Genomic DNA, 19045 nt, shown 5'->3' with positions numbered 1-19045 from the left:
AGTGGTAAGACTCGATGATCTCAAAGGTCTTTTCCAACCTAAATGATTCTATGATTCTATGAAATGAGCTGACTGGAGACAAGTTGTAAATCTGGTTATCAGAATCAAGAACAGCCAGATCTGATTAAAATCCTGAAAGAATGTAGGAACTCCTGCTGATGGTATGACTTCTTATTCCTCAGTCTATAAACAACTTGGGAGTGAAAGAGTTAAGGCACTTTCCTTCTTATTGCTGTAAAAGAATAACACTGTCTTTTGATCACAACTAATAACAATGGCATTAAAAGTCTTAACACCTGATATGGGCAGCAGAATTTTACAGAATAGCACTAGGCAAGTATATTAATTGTTTCAAAAAGTATTTTTTAAAATAAAATTTGAACTTGCTTTGTCTATGTTTGCATTTTTTCTAAATGTCAAAGTAAATAATACACGAAATGTGCACAGTCCCCAGAAATTAACCTGGTTTTATCTACTTCATGGTGAAGCATCGAAATATTAGTACAGAGAATTTAAAATATATTACTGTCTTGACAAAATACAGTATTTAGGTATCTTTGTACAGTATCTTATTCTTGGTTTTGCATTTTTCCAAATGTCATCTATGATTAATCAAAGCTTATCTATATGACTGTAACTTTGGATTTTGGACACCTAATGATTTTGTGATTTATCAAAAAGGAATTTTTCATAGAACTCATCAAAAGCTTACATAAACGGTCAATTCAAGAAAATAATAATGTGCTTGTAAACAGATTTTTAAAGGAGGCCAGATGGAATGCTGTCAACCTATGCAGCACTGTTTTTATTCAGCTATAAGTTACAATGCGCAAATGGAATTTTTCTTAGACATGTTTATTATGTGTCTTTATGTTGTGAAGATTTATATTTGATGGAGTTGGAGTTACATTAAGAGCATATCAGTCTCATTGTTTACTTGGTGTCTGCATGTGTTTTGTCACCAAGTCATCAATTATAGATTCCATATTTTCTAAAACGTAATTTAAAAGGATATTTTTTTCAGAGTTATCTAGTTATAATATCTACATGAAATACTATCTTTCACTGCAAATAATTTCTTCAGCTTGTATTAGGATTGGTAAGAGGTGAGTGGAGATCAACAGAACATAAATAGAAGGTCAAGATTTAAAGATTTCAGAATATAGTACAGGTGTGCAAAATTTCTGCTATTTGGATCCTTTAACTTCTACAAAAGCCTTTAGAAATTTCACACTCATGGATGAGCTCCCTCCTGCAACCAACTCAAAAGATGGGAAGGGACAGTTAAAATTATTTTTGTACAGGGCATCCATTTACACTATTAATGGCAGGCACAAAAATATGAAATACAAACCAAAATTGTACCTAATTTTTAAGAACTGGGGGAAAAAAGTCTCAGAATAGTCAAGGCGACACAATCAGTATTATGATGATAATCTACCATCTTGTTCTGCTATTTCTATGTCATTCCTGTGTCTCTAAAAGAGCAAAACTACTTAAAACTTCTACCGGATGTTTCTCTAACACATGGAGTCTTCAGTAGGCAAAGAGATAACACAAACTGCTTGCTTTATTCCTCCTGAAGTATTTAATACAGAATATACTTTGGGAGGAGGAGATTGCTAGTAAGTGTGCATTTCAGTGGCATTGCATCTTAATGGCATTGCTGCCAGCTGGAAGAAATTGAAACAAAATTTAAATTGCTTTAAGGTGGGTTGGGCTGAAAGCTAAGTCAGCTGGTAGTTCTTTGACTATTGTCTTCATTTGTGCTTTTGGTAGAGGTAGGGAGACACCTTATCAGGCATTTTCCTGGAGTTAAGAGGTATGAAATGGGCTTTGTTTTCTGGAATGTCTGTACCTTTTTGGGTTGATGTTAGACAATGAGTTATTCTCTTACTACCAAGATGCATTCTGTGGGAAATTTTTCACCCTTGCAGCAATAAAGATGCAAAAGCTGTTTAAATGTCACAGTTGGTATCAGGAGACAGTACCCCTTGCCATCTTTTCCTAGTTACAATACTGACTCCAATATCTTAAATTAAAAGTCTTGAGGTATGATGTAAATAAACCAAAATGTAACAAAGCCAATGCTTTTAAGCACAATTATCCTGGAAGGCTACAAGTAGTTATCAGGCAAGAAACGGTATGATATTGAGCCAGTGCTACGTGAGAACAGATCACTGCAAATGCAGAGCCCCCAACCTCACCCCTGCTAACTGAATAATCTGAGTGGTCTTCATACTTTTTTAACAAAGTTTTCAAGATAAATTATTGTTCTGTTATGCATTGTGGACAGCAGCCCCCACTTGGTACATCTGCTTTGTGAGTTTAGTAGGAGTTGGGAAGATGAAATACATACTGCTGCAATACCTTTTACACTGTTTTGACCTCATATGCCTTGCTGAGAAATTTGTGTATGACCTTTCCACTGAGGTATAAATGCATTCTGAATAACTTCCAGCATATATATATATATATATATACACACTAATCCTTATCCCAGATCTGTGCCTGTTTCTCATTACTGTTTTACAACAGTATCAACAGCTGATTTTTAGTGAGCAAAAAGAAATAAAGTGGTAAGTCATCAGCTTTTTTTCCTGCATATCTCGTGTGTGAAGTGCAGAATGCTAACTAGAATAGCTAGCAATTCATGGCTTCTTATCAGTGGTAAAATTTCAGCTTTATGTACCATCTTAATAGTAGGATACAGCGTTACCAAAGTAATTTTTTTTGGTAATGTGAGAAATGAATAACTAAGGATCCATTGCTGAATAATGAATAAACGAAAGGCTTGATTAGAACCTTTCAGCTTTAAGATAATTTTAGCGCCACAGCTATCTGAGTCAAGAAGAGATGTCGCTGAGAGTAAAAAGAACAAAAGAGCAACCATTTGAAATGCTGTGTTAAACCCGTACTGTGTGGTTATTGTCATACATTTGTCTGGCTTGTGAATCTCTCACTTAAGCTGGTAGGACTGCCTCATGTGGAAAACCCTGCAAAGTTTGTTTTTATTAATATTAACAGTAGCAGTAGATATAGTATCATAAATCAACCTATCAGTTTTTAATATTTGATTCAAAAGACTACTTCAAGCAAAATGAATGAAATTATAAAGGTCATAAAATGGTGATCTAATTAATTAGGTACCTTAAAGAAGAGGAGACCATTCTAGTTGAGGTGTGATACAAAAGGGAAATTTTTTTGACCTCAGTATAGGAGAACGTGTACAATAGGAGAGACGGATTATTTGCAGACGCAATTTGAAGTCTAAAGAACTGGTAAAAATGCTGTTGTGTTTTGGTGAAGATACAGAAATTGTGGTTGCGTGGCTAGGGAATTTGCAGGACTATAGGGAATAAAAAATTTGTAATCAGGGAAAAAATTCCGAGTGCTGAAAATGTCCTTACAACACACACTTGAATAGGAGTAGTAATTGCCCTCCTCCACCTGTCTCCTCCCCCTGCGCCATGCACACGTGTACATACAAAAGTACCAGCAGTGTTAATAGAACACCAAAAGAATCATTAGTATGTGTTACAAAATTTGGAGCTACAACTGCTGATACTAGTAATAGTAGTACAGTTAGCAATGCACAGCTGAAAAATAATGAAAGCACAAGAGAAAATGTTATTGGAATTTGGCTTATCTCTAACAAAATTAAACCCATCTATTATTTAGATGTTTCAGGTTTGGGGGAAAAATAACTAAAACTTGCTTGAGGCTGAAAAATAACAACTTTTGCCCAGCCAAATGTAAATCACGCTACTCCTATGTTATTGTAAATACCCAGGTTAAAAGTCCATGCAAGCTTCTTCAAAAGATGGACTTGCTTTTAGCAGCTTATTTTATTACCTATGCATTTTAAAAATATTATCCAATATATAATACCTACTGTTCTATTTCTGTAATAAACAAAAATCTGTTCTTAGAATGATATGAATGTGATCCGCAATACTGACAAAATCTGTATAACCCTATGAATATGTGAAGCCATCCTGACTGGGTTTTGTCATAGTATGACTCAAAATCTACGTGGTCAAATGTGGCTTCTGTTCTTATAATGTTGCCTAGACCTATGAACAAACATATGTGGTGAATGCCAATAGAAGCCAGGATTGGAACATGTGCGTATAGGGAAGAAATTAATCTGAAAACACAATGATACTGGATCATGCTTCAATATCTACTAGTAACACAATAATGATGAGATCATATAAAAATGGGGAGCTGAAAGTTGGACTATTCAATTTTGTATCTATTTTTACAGATGTTTTCAGCTGTAGATATTCATATATAAGAAGAGTATGAATCACGCAGTAAATACTAAATTTTCGTCACTAAAACTGTCTACATTGCTAGCAGTTAGGTATCCTGCTTGCAATGTTTTTAAATACACCCTGTTCAAAACTGGATAAAGGCTTATTGCAAAACCCACGGAAGTCAATTAAAATGGTTCTTTTTATGGTAAGTGGATCACCACCATAGCACTTTACAGGGTTTGGGTTTTTTTTATTTTTCCCTTAAACAATGACAGTGCTATTTATTTTGTTGAAGATGAACTATGAATATTCTCACTCCAAAGTGTCACTTATCATAGGCTGCCACTTCACCACAACTACTTAAGTTCCTCTAGTTCATATTGTAGTATTACTTAGCGCCAAGTAGAAATATTCTTGATCTCAGTAGAAAACCAAGGTTGAATAAGAGAAAAAACCTAACATTACCTAAGAAACTTCAACTCTCCAGAGCATGAGTGATGAAAACCACACTGAGAACATTGCTAGAGATGCTAGAGCAGCGCAAGCATCTGCTGCTCTAAGTGCATTCTCTGGATAAATTCGGCCTTCAGTTTCTTCAGACAGTTAAATCTGCACCATCTCTCACTTCATCTGCTATCAGCTTATTAAAAGACATTTTTGAAGTCTGATGAAAGAAACTTAACCACTCTGGTGTTCTCTAACATTCAATGTATGCTCAACATAACAAGCTCCTAGTTAGCAGCCTGCATGAAGCAACTTGGATCCCTCTGGCTTGCAGTGGTGGGTGTGTATCTGAGGTAACTGCAGCTGGAGTGTAAGGAAGGTGTGACCATCCCTCCAGAGATGGGGGATTGGAAAGAAGAGACTGAAGAGAAGGCCTAGTAACTGTTAAACCTTGAAAAGGATGTTAGGTTCTCTATGGTAGCAGCAATTTGTAGGCCTTTTGTTTTGTTTAGGAGGGGATGTTGGTAGAGGGAAATGGTAGCTGAAAAAGTTGAGGCATCAGGATGCTAAGGCCTTTTTGCTTTATTGGGAGTGAAAAAGAGCTTAATTTATATAGTCTAGATGGCAAAATATTATTAAAAAGTATTAGCTTAGCTTTTGAAACTAGGAGCTAGTTAACCATTGTACTGCTGTACTGAAATGTTTCTGGTTGCAGAGTTCTTTTGTGAGGTAGATCTGTGTTTTGGATTCAGCCCAAAGCAACTTCATCTCGAACCAGAACATGCATAACTTCCTTCATATTCAGATTATTAAAAAAAAAAAAAAAGGCCTTTGAATTAAAGAGTAACTACGGCAATGGCTCAGCTGTCTGATATGTACCTGCTGAAGCTCTTGCATGCAGCAGGATTGTAAGACTGTCAAAGCTTCTGAATTTCAAAAGAGAAGCAGAATGAGACGTAGGCTGCAGCTGTAATCTGTGCTGGGTAGCATACAAGTCCTCTCCCATGAGTCACACTTGAGAGAACACTGTGGATTCTGTTTAGCCTCTTGGGATTTCCCCCCACCCCCCTCTGGGCTGTGGTCTAATACTTCTTCCACTCCTCACCTCCCCTTCTGTGAATAAAATCATGTTTAATTTGAGTTGTTAAGATGGAACCTAGGAGATCCATGGTTCTGATTTCGACACCTTCTGACACAGTTCATATGTTTAACTTTAATGTGGCCTAAGGCTGGAAATTGTTTTCTACCCTACCTATCAAATTCATCCTTGATAACAGCCCTGCCTGTTATGCTGATATCCACACTTTCTTCCTCTTGTTCTGCGAAGAACAGCATTTTAATACATGTTTATATCTTATTGTGAGGCTGATAACTTCAGCAGGTTTGTCAGGTTTTCTTTGTCCATCCCTAAATTAGAGAATTACTGGCTTTATTCTTTCACAATCCTTTCCTCTCCTACTGTTTCCCATTTTGACCAGTTCTTTGATACTCTTCCTGCATCAGATTGCTCTTTCCTCTCATGCTTTCTTTGAGTGACTGTCTCTAAACATCCCTATGCTGTTCGTTCTTCATAAATCTCCTACGTTCCCTTTTTGACTATCTCATGTTGATAACTTGCTGCTCCTGCATACTCATTCAACCTATGTCTGTTTTCCTGTTTTTCCATTCACCAAGGTTCTTTTGATTTGTTCTGTGAAACATTACTCATTCTCTGTTGCTTAGTTCCCAGCTTTAACTGTCACATCGCCAGTCCACTCCTCCTCTGCTTTTGCTCAGCCTTGCTGTGAATTCAGTGTTCATTACTTCTGCTGAAACTGTTTCCCATATTTTGCTTTCCTCCTTCCAAAGCCTTTTGCTCTGCCTCTCATTGCAAGGTCTCTCTTGCCAACTTCCAGCCCTGATTCACTCTCAGCGATGCCTTTTTTCTAGCAAATTCCACCATTCTGGTGAAAGCGTGATAACCCAGGTGACTTTTTCCACCATGGATTTATTCTTTTATCTTTTTTTTTTTCTTCTTTTTCCTCCTTTTTCCTACTGTAATCAAATTCCACAGGTACAGATCCATCTCTACAGCTTCTGAGTCAAACCTTTCCTACTACCACTGGCCTTTTTTCTTCCCTATATAGATTTCTGCTGATTTCTGCCCATGTAATATAGCAAGATGCGCCCATCTGCTCTTCTCAGCTTGTCTTTCCTTTCTCTGTTGCTATCCCTTCCCTCTTCTTTTCATGAATACAGAAGTTTCTTAGTTCCTGTGTTTACAGACCCTTTCTGTTTACCCTAGGGATCTTACCTAGCTTCTGTGACTTTACTGTCTTGTTCTTTGTCTTAATTCTTGCCTTTCCTCTGGTTCTTTCCTTCAAAATGAACAAGCAGAACTACTGTGATTTATGTCTCTATCAAGTCTCAAAGATGCTTTCCTAGCCATCACCATAGATAAAACTTGTCAGTTTTTGCTATGGTTCCCATTTACTGGAGCATCTTCTCCTTGCCTCTGTCTGGGCCTTGACATTCAGTCTTTGAACGTTCACTGGCTGCTTTTCTGTATCACATTAAAGAAACTTATTGTCTTCAGGATACTGTTATCTGTACCCAGGCTCTCAGGTTCTTACTACAGAGATTCTGATTTTGACCTCTGATTAGCTCGTACCTGTTACTGGAACGGCCTGAGACAAGCATGTTTTTGCTCTGTTATGTGACCTTTTACACACAGGAAGAGAAACTTCCATTTACAAGGCTACATTGTTATCCTGTTTCAAATCCCTCTAACTCTCGTTTGCTTATAACTACCAAAATTTCCTTATGCTTTCATAAGGTATTGTGTGCAATAAGGTTGAATGAGCGACAGGAAATTTTCCATTCTATTAATGACCAAACCTAATGTTTACTATCTTTTTTTATGTAATACAGTAATCTCCCTAAGCTTTGTAAGACCCATGAAAAAGCAAGCCGGTGGTATGTGAGTCTTAGCTTATGAATCACCCACATAAGAGCTATGGTAACACCAACGAGAAAAGCTGAACAGCAACTCTAATGAAGACATAACCTATGCTACTGTCATCACCTGAGGTGCTTACAAAACACTGAGTGGGTACTGTGTTTTGTTTGTTGCTTTATTACAGATTTGTAAATGAGTCTGATGTTTGTATGTCCCTAAAGCAGATGCTATGTGTGTTGTTTCTTCTCACTTTCGTCTAGAAGCCATGATTTTCTGCACACCCACTGTTAGACGCACTGTAATATTCTTGTAATACTTCATTCTTTATGGAAGTCTAAAGGTCACCTCTAAAATGACTTGTGGCAGAATCTGGTCTTAATTAAACCACTATGAAGCACAGGCAACTCCATAAGCAGTCACTGACACCACTCTGGATTTTCAGCAACACGACTCAGAATAATACACTGTTGTATTTTTGGCTCTATTCAAGAATCAGTATTCTGTACTGGTTGCGTTGATGCTTTTCGGTTTCACACTCATTTGTGAATGTTGCTAAAATAGGTCATGATTTAAATACCCACCAAGTATTTAGGTATTAGTGCTTTATAGGACTTAATGTTTCCAACTTCCTGAGTAAGTGGGGTGCGCATAGTTAAAAGAAAAATAACTAACACGTTCTTGTATTCTACCGTGATCTAGATCTCCGCTGAGCTGGTGCAAACTTCAGTGCTAATAACTAAAGATCAAAATCTATTTTTTTGAAAAGCAGGGGTTTGATACTCAGTTTATAAGGAATACTTTGTTTTCACTATAGGTTCTTTTGTTTTCCTAAAACTTGAATCAAATCTATATGCTAAATTTTGATGGGGTGTCATGCTTAGCTAGTGGGTACCACTAACTAGCATAACTTGTATTTCATCAATACTGCTGAAGTATGTTGGATGTTTTCCAAACAATAGACAAAGATGTGATGTTTAAACCTATGAATATAGTATCTCACTGCAGAAAATCAATTCTATTATATATCAATTAAATCTAGATTACACACTGCTAGGTCTATGGCTACATGTAATAGCAGCAAGCCGTTTTCCTTGGGTTCTCCGCTATTTCCTTGTAAAACTTCCTTCTGCCATGTATCCCTAGGTGGCAATTTTAACAGTTGAACTCAGTTTTTACACTAGAGATTTAAGTATTTCTATAAAATCACAGTGAGAATCAGCAGATGAGAACCTAATGGACTTACCAACTATCTTTCTGGAAAGTATGCTGGAAGCAGTTGTCCGTTGGATTTTAACAGTCAGTGCTGGTGGTAAGGGGCTCATGGTACAGCACTAGTAGCACTAGTTCTGGCCAATGCCCTTCTCATTCCCTGCCCTGGACTGAGGATTTCTGAATATTATTAATTTCTTTTAAATCATTGTCCTTATACCTTCTTCAGTAACCTTGATTATCCCTGACATGCCCACATACCTGCCCACGTGTATGTGATGATTTGGTTTATAACTACTTGATCTGACTTTCCTTTAAGAACCCTTTCCTTAGTCAGCAGCTTCCATTATTCTGTACTGGTTATTGTGTGTGTGGTCTGGATATGTAATGTACTTCAGCTAGACTGTGCTATCAATATGACTTTGTTATTACTCTCATATTTTTTGTCTATTGCACAGACATTAATTAATTTCTTAGGTCTGCCTTGGGAAGTTAGTGTAGAGGTTAGGCCCTATTTCTTAAATGGTTTAAGATTTCTTAAAAGTCTCAAGATGGATCAAGTGAAAAAAAGATGTCTTTTTCAATATTTGAATATATACAACATAGCTACCATTCAGGCTCATTTTACTTGAAAACTTGCTGCATTTTCCTGATCACAGTGTCTCAAGTTGGGCATCTAAGAAATGAAAATCACAAGCAGAGATCATCTGTGAAAAGATGGGCTTAAGGGAGTTAATTAACATCACAAAGAATCACCATGACAGAGGGGTAGAATGCAGCAGTGTCCAGCCAAACATTCAGCTAATTAAATCATGACACTTCTTTCTTCGCTCATTTGACTAATAGAATATGCATTTTAACTTCTGTAACAAATAAACCATGAAAGAAAACAGCTTTCTCTGCTATGTTTTCTTTGTTCAATTATTACATCTGACCCACCCTTTGTTTTGGATGCAATTATAGTGCCTTAATATAGAACTAAAAGTTTGGCCATAATTTGTATGTACAACTTCTGAGTACTTGAATATTCACCCTTAATATATCTTAAAGTTTCTCAAATAACTTTTTTCAAACAAAACAATCTTAATTCTATCACAGGAGGTCATATTGATGTCTGTACAGCTTGTCTGTCAAGTTGAAGCATAGATTCAATAAAAATAGTGAGTAACACCAATAATAGGTTTTTACCCTATATGTAGAAAGATAGAGGGGAATATCAGGGGTTTCCACAAATACTTGCAGGCAGAAAATTCATGACTTGGTTTCATAACTTTGGTTTATGCTTCTGGCTCTGGAGGCACAGGCATTCTTGTGGATAGATTGTTTCTGTTTTTTCTTAACACAAAATCTTCTATTTCTTTTTTTTTTTTTTTTTTTTTCTCCTAAGCTTCTAGACCAGCAAGTTCAATTACCCTTGCCTGGAAAATGCTTTCTTGAAATGGAATCTTTTGCTACTCTACTAAAACTAAATTTTTTTTAAGTCACCAAGTTAAACTTGCTGTTTTATGAGAGTTGCAAATGCACACCCACACCATAAAGCTCATCTTGCGTTGAATTTCACGCTCTTGCCCCAAAGTTTGAAGGTATAGCAGAATTTTAAAGAAAAGCTCTCAATTTCTTTTAGTGTGGACGAAACATTTCATTTTTTCCCCCAAATGCTCTGTTCAGAAGTGCCCAAGAATTTTTTTATTTGAAAAATTTCCCCAGACATTTATTTAGAGATAGATATCTTATGGAGATATTTTCAACGTAAGTACTTTCCCAAAGCGTTAAGCAATGGAAAACAGCAACATAAATAATAATGTCAGCCAACTGCAGAAGAAAAAGTTGTGCGATCAGCTAAGAGGCTGCATGAAGAAAAAAACCCTCATCCAGTCTTTTTGTTTCTGTCAGCTTTTTTTCCTCCTCCTTGCAGATTTCAATGTTTGTCTAAAGAGAATGTTAGTAAATGTTAGTAATGTCTGCAGCCAGAGTTTTAAAACAACTTCATTCTGTAATACATGTACTTTAATCACCACACATTAAACAGCAAACTAACTTCTGTGAAGTTATTTCAATGTTGCATTTATAGTGCATGCATGTTAGTCTTTGTTCCACTCAAAAAAAAAAAAAAAGAAAAAAAAAGTGATGCCTGCTTAGTAGAACCCTTGACTTCTTCCTCAGTAAACTACCTTGGGTATTTCCTGATATATCATACTCCCTCATGTCTTTTTCTCTTTTGTTAATAGTGTAAGAAGTGATTGAAAATTAAAACCTGTGAAAATAAGGTTTCGTTAAATTACTAGAATTCTCTGTGGATGTGTATAATCGTTAGAAGCTGATTACATTAGGTTAGCTTACACTTGTAAGTCTTGGAAGTGTGCTGTGCTACTTCTTGCTAGACTTGCTTGCATTTGCTTTTACATGGGTAAGTGCTCAAACAGGCAGGTCCACTACCTCTAAACTTTCAGATAAGTAAAGAGAAAGAAGAAGCGATTAGAACCAGTAAGGAGGGAAAGTGTAGCTTGGGTAAGGTTTTGTTTTCTTGCGCTGTTAGTATACGTTCTGTAATACTGAATAGAATACCAGTCCTGAATTAACCAAGATTGCTGGCAACTATAGCTAAAACGTCTGTGGAAAGTTTACTGCAACCTTTTGAACTTTGTTTTATTTTCTTAAATTAGGTCCTACTGGGGGACGATTATATGTATCATCTGGCTACTAGGATGGAAATAGTGTAAAAAGCTGAATAGAATTAGGCTTCTAAAGCTCTGGGTGTGCAGGCTAGTGGTGGTGAAGCTAAATTATTAGACTACTGGTACTACTTGCATTTGAGGGAGAATATAGCTTTGTGCCTACAATGCCAGCTGAAATTACTGCTTCTAACAGCATACTGTATGCACAGTCTCAATATTGACTGTGATAGTAACAGCCATTGGCTTTGTTCTCAGCCTAGGAGCCAGCTCCTTTCAATAAAATCTTGGGGGGGGGAGGGGGAACATTTTTCAAGGCAGATTCTGTAGCTCTGCATTCCCTGATAAAGTGCCAGTAGCTAATGCAATAAGAGACAATACTGGGATTTTTCCTTAGGGAAATTTTTACAATTGAATTGTGTTGTTGTAGTGCCATTCTCCTTCCTCCTCCCTCCTCCCCCCTGGCCATTACTTGGGTACGTGCTGAGAAAAGGGATGTGTTTATGCTTACAAACACACAGATCATTTTGAGCAAGACAGAAGTGACAGGTAGGGGCAAAGAGCAAGCGTAGATATGAAACCCACAATAACGACTGGTTTTATTGGCCACAAAAATATGGACAGAGGAATGTGCTGAAGAGGCTGTTCAGTTAAATGGACTTCAACAGATTAATGTAATAAACCAGTGCAGAATTTTGCTCAAGTATCCTCCCCACTCCCAAAATGAACTTTTTAGCATTACTTACATGATAATTGAAATAGATCAGTATTAGCTCAGGATGGGGCAGTATTAGCTCAGGATGGGGCATGTTAATTTTATCTTGTGGGAAGAAATACCTATTTTAGTCATGACAAAAGAGCCCATATATATCATCAGATTTAACAAATATGTTTTCTTAATATTTTGAGCAGCTTCAGGAGAAGGCAGATACATTAGTTTAGACACACATACGCAGTATAATCTGGTCATTCAAAGATTAAGTCTGGGTTTTTTTTAAACAAAGGTTAGAGAGAAATGTGAACAGTAAACGGAAGCAATAGTGCTTTCCGTTAGTATAACTGAAAAGACTTTTATCTAATCAGAAATTTACAGCTATGAAACATGCATTTTTAATGTGAAATCTGATCTAAAAAACTAGAACAAATTCTAGAGTGCCTTATTTTCTGAGCGTGTTCCAAGAAAAATTCATCTTCATGTAGCCAGCACAATAAAATATAGCAACATAATGGTTTGTAAAGTTATTCTTTTCCTGAACTTTAAAAAGTAGTGACTTGAGCATGGAAGGTGCTTTTCAGTGTATGTGGTAAAACTTACTTAAATAAATCAAACTTTCTTACTGTAGTGAACTATTTGTAAAGCAGAATGGTAGATACTATTTCCAAAGCAGTAATATAACCACTTAACTATTCCTACTTGAAATATTGATATCCAAGTATCATCATGATATATGCAATAGAAATGACTGGAAGCCAAAACCAAAAAAAACCAAAAAAAAAAAAAAAAAAGGAAATTCAACCGTGTAAAACTCATTTATGCTGTGTTTACATACTCCTGGTCTTCCCTATAATAAGGAGGTGCTACTCTATCCTTTTCTGTGTTAAACACATTAATGGACAGCAAGCAGAATACTTGCTACTTAAACCACTGTGAGATATGAATGATGCATCTGAATGTGTTGTGGAAATATGCAATAGGAAATACTCTACAGAGTGTACAAGCCGTCTGAAAAGAATAATTTTCTCTTGCAAGTGTCTTTCTACCAAACTGTCATAAATGATTGTTGAGGCCAATAACATAAAGTATAAAAAAGATCTGCATATCTTATACGGGCATAAAATCTTCAGACTTATCGTAAGTACTGATGCATTTTGGCAGGAATATGTATCCTCTTGCTGCCTGTCTCCAGCAAACCTCTTGTTGTTTTTTTTTTTCAGGATGAAACCTGAATAAAAAAGGAGAGGGAGTCCCATATGTGCTTCTTGCATCTCCATGATTAAAGATGAAAAACTTTCCATAGAAAATGTCACAAAGAATTTGACTAGTGGTCTTATCAATTGCATGAAAATGAAGCCTCTGATGATGAGGACTTAAAAGAAAGACAGTTTAAAATGTTCTGAACATGTCAGAATAAGTGTGATTAATGGAGCCAACTCTAATTTTTATATAATTAAAATAAGAATTTTAGTTTTTGTATAATTAAGAATTTGGCCTGATATCTAGTACAGTAATTTAATTCTGTGTGGATGGAAAGTTACTTATTAAAAACCAGCCTCCTCAACTCTTATGTTTCATCTTCTATGACCGTTGGAAAAAGCCAATTATTTAAAGAAAGTATAACTCCTCATTTTGGAGGGCTTTCTTTTTCACAACTTTGATCCATTAGAGTAAAATTGTGCTGATTACCATTCTAGTAATGTGTATGCTGTTACTTTAATTTTCTGCTGATTAATCTGTTCTTCATGTGCTAACATCCTTCTGACATGCAAATGGAAGTAAGGTAAATACAGCTGATATTAAGACTATTGTAGAATTTTAGACCAGGAAACAGCAAAACGCAGTGCATTTGGGCAAAGGGTTCAGATATCTTTAAATTTAAGGTACTTAAAATGCTTAAATTACAAGCCTGTTTGTACACTGTGGCCCATACAAGAAAAGACGACAGATAAGTGCTCCAAGCTGTCATGTAGTGGTGATGTGACGTATCGACTGGATAACTACTTTAGAACAACTGAGAATAAGTTTGTCATGGTTAGGTTTTGAATTTGGTTACTGTAAAAGTCCTGTTCTGGTTAATTAGTTTCATGCATGTGGATCTGGGATGGATTTACAAGCAGGTGTTAAAGCATGGAGAATAAAAGAGCATAGTAAGAAGGTGTGTTTAAATGGGAGCAAGAAAGAAGAGGGGAAGTTGAAATACTGTATAGGAGATCTTCAAAACCGAGTAAAAGCTGCTATTCTGAAGATGTGTATGTTAGTAGTGTTCTGGGAATCTAAGTAAAGACAGGAATGAGTGGGATATTGAAGTACATTTTAACCAATATACTTCATATACTGGGCTTCTTTGTGTTCACCTTTTTGTGGTCAGAGTTCCAGCTGTGGAATTTTGCAATTGTTTGCAACAATCGTCTGTTCACTATTTCTAACTAAAATATAATGCTCTTCTCCATATACCAGTCCTGACCTATACTGACTCATCCTGGTAGTCATGAATTGTAACCAGGTCTACGTTCAGCTACGTATCTCCCTTAAGCAGGGTTAGAGTTACAAGGGGATTTAAAGATAAATATAGAATCAGTAAAAGTATTTGAGAGTGAGTGATTGCAAGTGCAACTGTCCTAGGCTAACATACCAGGAAACTTCAGGAACAAATATGTAAAACTGTCATCCATTGACTCTGTCCAGTCTTTATACCTTTTTCTCTGATGTTAAGGGATTAACAATGATTGCCTGTTATGATTAACTGTTTGTCTGTGAGGCTGCAAGAAGTCGTAGTTCGATTTCTTTTCTCACAACAGTCAGAGGTTCAATATCTGGCTTGGATCATTCTGCCCCTCTCCTAGTAATGTGAAATCATCCCCCTCAATATGTATTTTAATGCTTTGTCACATCTATGCTGAAATGCTAGTAAGTTCACACAGGAAAAACTTCCAAAGGCTTCTAGGGCAACTTTGAAGATGGAATTTGGGAGATTTAGTCTTATTAAAATGTAGTAGAAGTTGTACTACTTTAGTAAGCTCTGAAATTTTTCTTAAGACGGAAATTTGGGAGATTTAGTCTTATTAAAATGTAGTAGAAGTTGTACTACTTTAGTAAGCTCTGAAATTTTTCTTAAGACTACCTCTGATAGTATCTGTGGCATGTAGTTTAGTTTATGAAAATACTCACCGAAGACCCTCTAGACACAAGTAAACAGGCAGCAAGACAGGTGCCAAAGTGGGCTGTGGCCAGAATACAGCGAGGAAGCCATGACATCTGTGATTCTGCTGCCCACTGTGCTCAGAGCTTAGTGGGAGCAGCAAGCCCTTCGTAGAAAAGAGGCAAGTTACCACCAATCAGGTATTAGTACTGTGTTTTCTCTCTGTGAGAGGTAACTGCTTCCTGCTGTTGCCTTCTGTAGAGTTCCAACTAGTAGGCTTAACCCTAATTTGGGAAAGAATAATTGCTCTAACAGTCACTGAAAAGCTGTCAGCCCTTGCTTGGGGCAGTATTTCCTGTGCATTTTGTATGAAATGTTTGCCTCGTAGTCACTGTTCACTTTACTGCATCTCAGAATTTCCTGTATTAGAAATGGAAGAGAGGAGGCTTAATAAGGCTTAGCTCGGCTATGGAAGGAAGCTTACAAAGTTTGTTTAGTAGTGCATCACTTTATTGATTAAGCAGGATGCAGGTAGCGTGTTTAACACTACTGTTCTCCAACGGGAAGGAAGACCTGTTATTCTGTTCTGCAAAGATCAGTAACACTCCCTTTTACAAAACCATGAAGCAAAGCCTCCTTTTGCTTCCTAACTGAGTTATTTAAATGTTCGGTGCAAACAGAAAAGATGAAAGAAAATTCAGGAGGACATCTGTCTGGGTACAAGATACTGATATAAATAGAGAGACTGGGAAAAGTAGTTGTGAGTCTGTTTCATTTTCTGCTTCAGGAAAACCAGTCGGAACAGGACTGTGCAGGAACAGCACTGCCATAAGCTCTTGCTGAGGGAGAAATTGGGGCACAGCTCAGCACTGTTTGTTTTCATGTAGGTTTAGATAATAAAACACAGAAGGCTGAAAGAGAGATTTGATTTACTATTGTTCAGAAACCACATTTTCTTAGGTCTGCAAGCTTCAGCTGTCCCTACATTTTTGCTAGGGTTTTAGATTTTGCTTTTCTTTACATATTTTTCCATCTGTATTTTCTGTTTGGGATAATAAAAGGTTTAGAAGTCTAGAAGAGGAGGAGAAAGTGAGTGGTTTGCAGTAAGGAAGCAGAGTCTCTCATTTCATTCATTTCTTCTCTCATTGTTTGGCAGGTGGAAAGCACAGATTTACAGAGCTGAACTGGATCAGCTGAAGAAGTGGGGGAAGAGAAACGAGTACGGCACCATTGAAGAAAGCTTCAGCCTTATCTAGCAGCATCACCACAGCAACCAGAAAATAAAATCAAAAGACAAGAGCCAGAGCAGAGAAGGTGAAAGTGCGGCTCCTTACCTTTGGACAGAAGGCAGCAAAATAATTATGCAGAACAGAAAAGAGTATTTGATGGATCTAGCCAAACTGTGGCAAAGGGAAGTGTCCCTTCATTAACAGGAATGCACCACTGTTTATGCACTGGAAAGGGAAGTGCCATGACATCTACTGAAGAGACTATTTCTGTGGTTGCATACCTACATGTGTTTGCACCCCTGCTGGGACTGAATTAGGTGGTACAGGCATCTTGGACCATCGGGAATTGGATAGTGACTTTTTTTTGTTCAAGGTGTACCTGGCACGAGAACTGAAAGACACCACAGATCCTTTTCAGAGACGCAAACAGAGTGAGACAATCTCCAATCCTTCCCTTCTGTAACTGCCTGCTGTACCATGGGATGTCGGCAAAGCTCTGAGGAGAAAGAGGCAGCGCGGCGGTCCCGTAGGATCGACCGCCACCTGCGCTCTGAAAGTCAGCGACAACGAAGAGAGATAAAGCTCCTTCTCCTGGGCACCAGCAATTCTGGGAAGAGTACTATTGTAAAGCAGATGAAAATCATTCATAGCGGTGGCTTTAACTTGGAGGCCTGTAAGGAATACAAACCTCTGATTATCTATAATGCAATTGACTCTCTCACACGTATCATTCGGGCTCTAGCCACCCTTAAGATAGAATTTCACAATCCTGACAGAGCCTATGATGCTGTGCAGCTTTTTGCCCTGACAGGCCCAGCTGAGAGCAAAGGTGAGATTACCCCTGAGCTTCTGGGCGTCATGAAACGGCTCTGGGCAGACCCTGGTGTGCAGGAGTGTTTTTGCCGCTCCAATGAGTACCACTTAGAGGATAATGCTGCATACTACTTAAATGACCTTGAAAGGATTGCAGCACTGGACTACATCCCTACAGTGGAAGATATTCTGCGTTCTCGGGACATGACCACAGGGATTGTAGAAAATAAGTTCACCTTCAAAGAGCTGACTTTCAAAATGGTGGATGTGGGTGGACAGAGATCTGAACGCAAAAAATGGATCCACTGTTTCGAGGGGGTTACAGCAATAATTTTCTGTGTGGAGCTGAGTGGGTATGACTTGAAGCTGTATGAAGATAACCAAACAGTAAGTGCAACTTCTCTTTCCTTCTCTTCCTTTTCCCCTCCCGTGTTTGGCCTTCCCGCTACCTCCCTATCCTCCCAAGGCAGTAATCCCTGAGTTCCTGGTCCCAAATGTGATTTTCCCACACTTCCAATCTGTAGTAAAAAGCCAGAAGCTATGATTCCTTTATTTTGGATAGTTTTCCCTACTGGACACATTTGTTTATTTAATGTTACTTTTGGGAAATGGAGATGCTTTTCACATGATGGCAGGTTTGGGGTTTTTGTGCCTTTTGCTAAATGTTTAGTTGTTACTCTACACATCGCTTAAAAAGGTAGACAGTAGGAATATCCTGGTGTACAGGGATGGCTAATTTGGACACCATGTTTTACAAGTCCTGGGACATTTTGCAGCTAAAATTGGAATTTGTGAAGGAATGAGTTTTTAAAGAAAAAAAATCAAATATGGCTCTTAATTAGTATGGAACTTGAAATTTTCTGGTTTTGTTTATATGACTAATTTGCCTTGTCAAATGAATAACTCTTCCTGTTTAATTCTCCTTAATGCTATTAGCTTCTGTTTTTCACAGCTTGCAAATACCATAACTATGGAAAAACTTATATGAACACTTAACACATGTGCAACTATGTGTCTGCTGTTACATTCAGGTTGCCTGAGTTAACCTTTACAGGGTTTCATTTGAACTTTTTTTTTTATAGCCTTGTAAAACATGATGCTTAAGAGATGGGAGTTTGTGGGTAGGAACACATAACAATTCTATCATCTAGTGGTTCCTTAAATGTGCTGTGTTTATGTTTGAAAAGAGCTGCCTTTCAGGAAGAATTAAAATCTATTCTGTTAAATCAGAAAGTTAACCTTAAAATGCTTCTAATTCTCTTGTACTCCTTTACATATCATCAGTTGCTTTATATTTAGAAAGTTTGTTCAGCAGTATCAGTTCCTGGAGTAGTCCAGAACACCAGAATCCTTGCTCTTTTACAGCAGGTCCATCACCTTAAGTGCTGTTGGGGAGGAAATTTATTTCAAGAAATTTTTATACAATGTTTCAAATCTGATTGATTCTCGGTAAGTTTACAAAAGGGGATCTTTCAGCCAGGTCTGGTTTTGGCAGTCCTCTACAGAAGAGGATTAGTTAATCAGCCTCAACTGTTTTTCTTTATTGGACATACACCCCCAACCCAACCACACCCCACCCACCCACCCCAATTATGTGTAGTACACACATCTATATTAAAGT

General features: G+C 37.4%; 2 protein-coding genes across 2 annotated transcripts in view; one reads left to right on the top strand and one right to left on the bottom strand.

The window, feature by feature from the left end:
• The window catches only part of RSPH14 (radial spoke head 14 homolog), a 92044-nt gene that overhangs the window by 24774 nt on the left and 48225 nt on the right, over nt 1-19045 (bottom strand). The gene's annotated exons all lie outside the window — the stretch shown is intronic.
• Nucleotides 1-19045, top strand: part of GNAZ (G protein subunit alpha z) — a 65252-nt gene that overhangs the window by 8261 nt on the left and 37946 nt on the right. Inside the window, exon 2 of the mRNA XM_040604564.1 lies at nt 16539-17811. Coding sequence (XP_040460498.1) covers nt 17089-17811 — 723 coding nt within the window. The 5' untranslated portion in view covers nt 16539-17088. The remainder of the gene's footprint in view (nt 1-16538; nt 17812-19045) is intronic.

This window comes from Falco naumanni, chromosome 1 (assembly GCF_017639655.2).
Source record: "Falco naumanni isolate bFalNau1 chromosome 1, bFalNau1.pat, whole genome shotgun sequence".
In the NCBI taxonomy this organism is placed as follows: Eukaryota; Metazoa; Chordata; class Aves; order Falconiformes; family Falconidae; genus Falco; species Falco naumanni.
The sequence above is the reverse complement of the archived record's forward strand: the minus strand, read 5'-3'. Positions and strand labels throughout refer to the sequence as shown.